At 48.5% G+C, this 8,621-nt stretch overlaps 1 protein-coding gene across 1 annotated transcript; it reads right to left on the reverse strand.

Moving 5' to 3' along the window:
* Positions 1-2,326: 2,326 nt before the first annotated feature.
* On the reverse strand, positions 2,327-8,317 carry LOC134199930 (uncharacterized). The gene is made up of 2 exons (XM_062671649.1): positions 8,088-8,317; positions 2,327-5,922 (listed from the first exon to the last, which is right to left on the reverse strand). The coding sequence occupies exon 2, from the start codon at positions 4,856-4,858 to the stop codon at positions 2,327-2,329; it is 2,532 nt and encodes an 843-aa protein (XP_062527633.1). The 5' UTR covers positions 4,859-5,922; positions 8,088-8,317.
* Between the last annotated feature and the right edge of the window lie 304 nt (positions 8,318-8,621).

Raw genomic sequence — 8,621 nt, forward strand, 5'->3', positions numbered from 1 at the left:
AAGACAAACAGAACCGCTAAGTACACATTGAAACTTCTAAACAAATCTACGAGTATAGGTACCTCACCGAGCGATGTAGTTTTTAAATTATTTGTGTCCACTCTCACGGGACAAGCCTGGATTGTTTTGGTACGTAAGCGAAGTTAAGGATTTGAATCTAAGCGATCTCATATTGTTTCCTGCGAAGGTCGTATTTACGTCGATTTTGTAACACCTAACGTCAACCCTATCCATAATATTTTAGATAGCTTTTAAGTAGAATATACTGTTTTACCATCACAGTTACATGTTAGTAAGCATGTGTGGTGTGCCCCAGAATTATTTATAGCATATAAGTAAATCTGACCCAAGACCTTAATTTTCACTATTACACTATTTAGCGGTATATGATGGCTGGGGGCTCAGCATAGTTGCTCAAGTCCGAAGGAAGTGAAAATTTATATTTAAATAATCCACGACATAATAATACTGAATCATTTAGCAAGACATCAGGCATGGCTGACCAGCCCGGGGCATCCCTTCTGCCTGGCAGCCAGCCAACGGCGGCTCATATCGGTGCTTGACTGCAAACTGCGCATACAGGGCCACTTCTACTTTATTAAGCGCGGTAGGTAACAGGTCATTTGAAGAATAGGAAACTTGGGCTGGATTCTTTGTTTTTACATGCTCCCGGAAGCTACCCACAGTGATTAGTTCTATACTAATTGTTCGATTCGAACCCAGCGACCTCGTGGCAGCCTAGGGCTACGGAAACCAGCACGAGGTGCGCGTCGAACATGTGCCGCGATTCGCGGCGCCGTATGTACTATTTTAACAAAATATCATGCAATCACTCACCGGAACCGATGCCTTCGTCTTCTCACGCCGTATCACTTAGGGAGAAGGGTATGGGGCAGGAATGGATAAGGATTAGCGATGATACACAACTTTAGCGTAGACCGTCAATATACAGGTACCGTCCCGTTCGAGAAGCAAGACAAAGTGACAGATGTCAAATCGCGACGGCACCGTCAAATCGCGACCCGTGTTGCCGTGGTAAAAATTCAAAAACTAACGGATTGGTTTCGAACAGTCACCCGCCCGGACAGGTCCCCTACCTGTCCCTAATCAACTGGCAGCCGGGACAACGTTGTGACCGCTCGTTTGAGAACCGAGTCCCCGACCAGAACCTCTGCAGACCGAGGGGTCCCATCCTTACCGGGAAACAGATTAACAATGCGCCCCCTACGCCAACGCAGTGGCGGCAGGTTAGCATCCTTAACCAACACAAGGTCACCGACGTGAGGGGGACTGGTTCTATCCGTCCACTTAAAGCGCTGCTGGAGCAGATGTAAATACTCAAGGGACCAACGTTTCCAAAAATCTTGGGACATCTGCTGCAACATCTGGTATCGCCTCAACCGTCCAGGCTTGATATCCGAGAGGGGATACTCCGGCAACGCATTGAGTGGCTGTCCTATCAAGAAATGGCCTGGAGTTAACGACTCCAAGTCATTCGGGTCTGAACTGAGCGGGCACAACGGCCGTGAATTAAGTACCGCTTCAATTTTACAAAATACCGTAGTTAACTCCTCAAAGGTGAGCGAGGTTTGCCCTATCACGCGCATCAAGTGAGTCTTAGCCGATTTTACTACTGCCTCGAAAATTCCAACCCAGTGGGGGCATCCTGGAGGACTGAAGGTCCACCGAATACCGCGACGAGAGAGGGCCGTTTCAATATCCACCTGGTTATTGTTCAAGAAATTTACTACATCCCGCAAGTAACGGTCCGCACCTACAAAATTCGTTCCGTTATCGGAGCGTATCAATTCGGGTAAACCTCGACGGGACACAAATCTATCCAAGCTCGCAATAAAGGTTTCAGTTGTAAGGTCGGCAACAACTTCAAGATGTACAGCTTTGGTTGAAAGACAGACAAAGACGCACAGATAAGCCTTAATTAACCTAACATTCCGCAAACGTGAAGCCTTGATCATGAAGGGCCCAGCGAAGTCCGTACCAACTCCAGAAAACGGCCTGATCTTCTTCACTCTGTCTGGGGGCAGATCTCCCATCTGAGGCTGCATCGTAGACGCCTTAAGCCGATAACAGGGTAAACACCGGAAAAGGACGCTCCGAACCGTACGACGCCCTGACAGAATCCAAAATTCCCTCTGGAGGGATGCCAACAACGCATTGCAACCGGAATGCGAATTTGCGATGTGGCGATCCATCACCAACAGGTCAACTAACTGGCTCTTCTTGGGAAGTAAAAGAGGATGGCGCGCCGAATAAGGTAAATTTGAGTTACTTAATCTACCTCCCACTCGAATCAACCCCTGGCCGTCTACAAAGGGCTAAGACGAGCGATAGCTCCACGAAGCTTAGGGCGCTCAGTCCTTAGCGCCTTCAATTCTGAATGAAAGCTGGTGGCTTGCACAACTTCAATTAATTTCAGCAGCGCCTTCTTCCGCTCGATGGGACACACAACAGGTGTCATATTGCGTTGAGACACCGACAAACGACAATTCCGAATAAACCTCAAAATCCAGGCGGTAACCTTAACCAGCTTGTCCAAGGAGCTATAACGGTTGATGAGCAGATCCAAATCCAACCCCTGAATCACTCCTCGATCCTCGAACTGCGCAGGTGCAGCCACGAGACCTGGAGGAACTCCTATGCGAGAGGGAGGCCACTGAGAAGCCTTCATGGTGAGCCACTGGGGACCCCACCATAACTGATGATCAACTATTTCCGATGCTAAGCATCCCCGAGAAGCGCAGTCCGCCGGATTGAGCTCACCAGGCACGTGTCTCCATGTTAGAGGGACTTCAGAACCTTGAATCTGGGAGACACGGTTGGCCACGAAAACTTCAAGTGTATGAACCGAAGCCTTCAACCAGCACAACACTATCTGGCTGTCTGTCCAAGCATAGACAGTGTTTTCTAAATCAATAACCGACCGTAAACTAGTAGCTGTATGGTTTAACAACCTAGTCAACAGAGCGGCACCAGACAACTCGAGCTTCGGAATCGTCATGCGTGTCCGAAGCGGAGCGACCTTACTCTTAGCTAACACCAACCGTATATCAACCCTTCCAGTTGAAGAAACCGTTCGCAAGTATACCGCAGCTGCGAATCCGCGTTCCGAGGCATCCGAAAACCCGTGGAGAGACGCCTTGTATTTGCCCGCAGGAACCAGCTTCCGAGGTATTGACACGTGGTTAATATCAGGGAGAGACGAGAAAAAGTTCAACCAATCCTTCAATAGGTCACCAGCAATCCCCTCGTCCCATGACAGGTTAGCAGACCACAGTCGCTGCATGAAGCACTTTAAGAGAAAAGTGACAGGAGCGATCCAACCGTTTGGATCGAAGGTTCGAGCAATTGTGGAAAGCACCGTTCGCTTAGACCATACCTTTGGATTTTCCAACTCCACCCGATAGGTAAATTCGTCTTGAATCGGACGATATTGAATCCCTAGGACCGACAGCATGTTAGGGTTATCGACATTCTCGAAAAGATGGGGGTCCTGTTGAAACTCCGTTGGCAAACCAGTCAACAACTCAGGACAGTTAGACAGCCATTTTCTCAACTCGTACCCGCCCCTGCTCAAAAGGCGGATCAGTTCATCCTTGCGTGATAAGGCCTCTTCGACACTGTCGGCGCCCGTACATACGTCATCGACATATAGGTCCCGTTCCAAAATGTCCGCAGCACGAGGGTAGTGCAACCGTTCCCTCACTGCCAACTCCCGCAAAGAACGAACCGCTAAATATGGACTCGACCGCAACCCGTAAGTGTTCGTGTTCAGTTCATAAATTTTTATGGGCTCATCTGAGCTTTCACGCCAGAGAATGAGTTGATACCGCCTATCCTCCGGATGAATCACCGTTTGCCTGAACATCATACGGATGTCTGCCACGAAAACGATCTGGTGCCTGCGGAAGCTCGTCAGTATGTCTGAAATGTCCCGGTTCAGCTTTGGACCCGAATGGAGACACTGATTTAACGAGACGCCGGAGGAGGTCGTGACCGAACCGTCAAACACGACCCTAATTTTACCGTTAGGAGTTTTCAAAACCGCATGATGAGGCAGGAAACAGTGCTCCGTAGCACTCCAATCTACCTTGGAAACCGACATGTGACCTAAAGATTCATACTCCCGCATAAACTCTACATATTTCTGCCGGAACACCGCGTCGCGCCTCATGCGTCTCTCCATTGACAAAAGTCTGGTCTCTGCTGCCTTCCTCGAACTGCCTAGCAGTGGGCGATTCGCCCGAAAAGGAAGTCTTAACAAGAACCGGCCCGAATAGAGACGACCCGTATTATTCTGGTAAAACAGCTCACATTCCTCCTCATCCGGGTTAACTCGATAAGCTGTAGGAGGTTCTTCTAGTTCCCAAAACCGTTGGACTACTTCCGAAAGCGTAGACCCGACCAGAAAATTGTCCGATTTCCTCGCAGCGACTGGCCGGAACGCAGGACCCAACAATACATGCCCTAATTTTGTGTCCATTGCAACCAAACCCTCCGCATGAAGAACGCGCTTCCCAGTCAGGAGCAGCTTCCCTAGTACATCCGCCCCAAGTAGTACGTCTACTGGCCCCGGTGTGTCAAACTTGGGGTCCGCTAGCCGTAAGTCTGAAGTCAATGACCGTATGTAACTGTTTACCTTCACCGGAGGGTGACGACTTATCACCTGAGGCATCACCAAAGCTGAGACTCTAAACTGTAAGCGAGGGTTGGGATTCGATGAGAAAATAAATGAAGTGTGACCGATCACGTCCGAAATTCTAACATTGCCCACTCCACGAATAGAATAAGAAGACTTGTAAATAGGATTGCCCAACCGTACTGCAAGGTTGCTCGACATAATACTGCCCTGTGCGCCGGAATCCAACAGAGCTCGAGCAAACACAGTGTTGCCATCCGAATCCAACACCCGAACAGAAGCGGTAGGAAGTAAAACAGCTTCTGGGGCTGGGGCAACACTGCAGTGAGCGGCAATTTCCTAGCGGGGGCCCGGGTCCCCGCTATCCCGGTCGGCGCGCGACGGAAGGTCGTAGCGTGCCAGCGGATCCCACGCTCCCACATAAGGCCCTCGTTTCCCGTCCCGCCTCATATACCTCCGCGTACGATGGCCAAACGGTCCAAACACTGGAGGGAGTCGCTCCAGCGTCGGCCGCTCCCTCAGCGGAGGAGAAAACCGTACTTCTGAGGGAGGGGGAGACGAGTGAGCAGGGCTACTCGATCCAGCAGGCGAACACGGCCCCGCACGGGGGGACAACGTGGCCACCCCGGCGTAGCTAATGGGCATCCGCTGGCACCCGCCCGCAGTACCTAACCCGGCGCCTCCCTGCGAAGCCTCTTTCCGAGGGTCCACGCCGCCGAATTGGCGAGGGCTACGACCGGTGCGCTCACCGGTCGGCGAGGCTGGATGACTGCGTCCGGATGACCTCGGAGTGGCGGCAGACTCCAGACACAGGAGGGCATGGTGCCGACCGTCGCAATTAGGGCACAATTGTGGCTGTGGACAGACGCTCGCCGTGTGCGGCCCAAAACAAAAAAAGCACCATCGCCGCTGGGCAACGATGTTGCGTCTACCCCTGATGCGCGTCGACCGGAACCTCGGACAGGCGGCTACGTCGTGCCCGCTCTCATGACAGAAGGCACACCGTGGGCCTCCCACCGCTGCCATGAGCGCAGTCAGTCGTTGAGACGGCCCCCTCTTATCCCCTCCCCCTCCCCTCTGAGCAACCGAAACGGCGTGGCCGGAAGCCGGCACACGCGACCCAGAGGAGGAGGGCGGTGGCATAATCTCGTGTCGGCGACTTTCAGCTTCTAAAAATGCCAGCAGACTGGCCAGGGTAGGCAGTTCGTCCCTACCTGCGTTGTCCTGCTGCTCGAATCGAGTGAGCACCTCAACCGGCAGCCTACCTGCAACAATATAAAAGAGCAGATATGACCATTGGTCTACTGGTAGACCCAAATTTCCCAAGGCCTTAGTGGCCACCGTAACTGGATTCAGTACCTCGGCTCTGATATCGGAAGCCCGAGAAAGTTTGGGTATCGCAAACAGCCTGGCCAGCTGAGTGTCTACCAACCGTCGTTGATTTTGATATCGGTCGAACAGGATCTGGCGTGCGACCGCATAATTGTCGTTGGTGATAGGCAAGTGTGCCACCAATTCACCAGGTTCACCTCGCAGAGCACCCCGAAGCTGAGCCATCTTATAAGAGGCAGTCAAGTCCGACCGACCATGGACCAGGCTGTCAAACAAATTTATAAAGCCGACCCACTCGTTCAGATCACCGTGGAAGATCGGCAGGTCGATGGAGGGGAGGCGTGATATGACGCCTGACGAAGTTCCCGAACCTCCATTACCACCGGATGACGACTGCTTCTTAATATCGGCCACCCGTTGCAGAATGGCATCAGCGTACTCCTGACACTGGTCCACGTCAAGACCGATGGCATGGATCACCTCCTTCTCCACTTCGGACCCCAAAGCAACGAGGTCAGACAACCGATCGTACACTACCTCCAACCGTTCGTGCACCTGAGACGCCCTATCGAGCAATGCCGCATCCCTATCTGTTCTGTCAACCAAAGCATGAGCTGATGCGAACCATCGGAGCTCACTAGTCACCTTCCCGCGAATGTAGGACACCGACATGTTACTTGCAGTTTACAACCAGAACAAAAAAAAATCAAAAAAAATTCAAAAAAAAATTCAAAAAAAAATTCAAAAAAATCAAAAAAAAATCAAAAAAAAATTCAAAATAAAAATTGAAAAAAAAATCAAAGGAATTATTTAAAGGAGAGTACGAGTGAGCCCACCAAAATATTCCTACTCCTAAGTATTTAGGTAACCTAGACCTCACCACTGTACCAAGGACACCTCAACAAATAAGAACAAACTTAAAATTTAAAGTTATAAGATAGAAAATTGCTGATACCAGGTTTTGAGTTGCAACTAAACTCAAGCGCACCTGGCCTCTAGACTATAACTAGAAGCTAGTCACCAAGCAGGACCCAATCAACAATTTACTATCACAAAGTATTCACACCGTTCAACGGGTAAGTCAAATAACAAAATTAAAATTAAAAATTAATTATATGATAGCAAATTGCTGATAAAAATTTGTGAAGTAATTTTCAAACACTGATGGCCTCAGGACTATACCAAAGCCAGTCACCAAGCAGGGCCCACAGTCAGCAGTCCACTACCACAAATTCAAACAAGTAATTTAAATTTAGAACAAATTAAAACAAATAACAAAAAATATATATAATAGTAAATTGCTGGTATAAGTTTTGAAATGACACTCATACACCGTTGGCCTCTGGACTATAACTAAGCTAGTCTCCAAACAGGGCCCAACCAGCAATCTACTACTACAAGTTCAACAAGTACTCCAGTTATATTCAATTACAAATGTGTTGCAGCTCAATTATACTAAAATATAAGTAGGAAGTGAGCTACAATCATACACAAATTAATAATAAATTATAAACCCCAACTGTAATAACATTCAGATTGTTACACACAACTATGCTTAAATAGATGTGGTAATCTACTGCTATGATGAGCAGAATTAACATAAATCTGTAGTAATAGTATGAAAATAGCTGACCACTGTAGCAGCTGTGTGCTAGGTCATAAACTCAGCCAGCACAGCTGTCCAACTCACGTACAATTAGTCAGCTATGCGCAGTGGAAGCTAATAAATCAGTCTTACTATTACTAACTATTACTACTCACTAATTTTCTTAACCAGGTGGATAGAAACACACTAAACGACCTGACCTAGGTCAGCAGAATGATAGTTTAAACAGAACCGAACCCTATGCCTACACTACTTCTGCTGACTAGTAACAAAATTAAGTGAGGTTAGACGTAAAAAAATTTACATTCGTGGTAATTACTATAGATTTCAGAAATCTAACCACGCTCTGCTACCAGAAATTGTTCGATTCGAACCCAGCGACCTCGTGGCAGCCTAGGGCTACGGAAACCAGCACGAGGTGCGCGTCGAACATGTGCCGCGATTCGCGGCGCCGTATGTACTATTTTAACAAAATATCATGCAATCACTCACCGGAACCGATGCCTTCGTCTTCTCACGCCGTATCACTTAGGGAGAAGGGTATGGGGCAGGAATGGATAAGGATTAGCGATGATACACAACTTTAGCGTAGACCGTCAATATACAGGTACCGTCCCGTTCGAGAAGCAAGACAAAGTGACAGATGTCAAATCGCGACGGCACCGTCAAATCGCGACCCGTGTTGCCGTGGTAAAAATTCAAAAACTAACGGATTGGTTTCGAACACTAATATTATACAGCTGAAGAGTTTGTTTGTTTGAACGCGCTAATCTCAGGAACCACTAGTCCGATTTGAAAAAATCTTTCAGTATTAGATAGCCCAATTCTTGAGGAAGGCTATATAACATCACGCTAAGACCAATAAAACAAGCGGAGCACCAATAAATAATGTTCCAAAATCGGGGTTTTTTTCCCTTTTGAGAGCTTCCGCTGCGTGCGCTGCAAAAACGGTTAAAGTTTCGCTAAACTAATGTACGACAGAATTGTTCCCCTTTAAAATATCTAAAAAAAGTTCGCGACAGCATA

The sequence above is a fragment of the Bombyx mori genome, chromosome 13 (assembly GCF_030269925.1).
Source record: "Bombyx mori chromosome 13, ASM3026992v2".
NCBI lineage: Eukaryota > Metazoa > Arthropoda > Insecta > Lepidoptera > Bombycidae > Bombyx > Bombyx mori.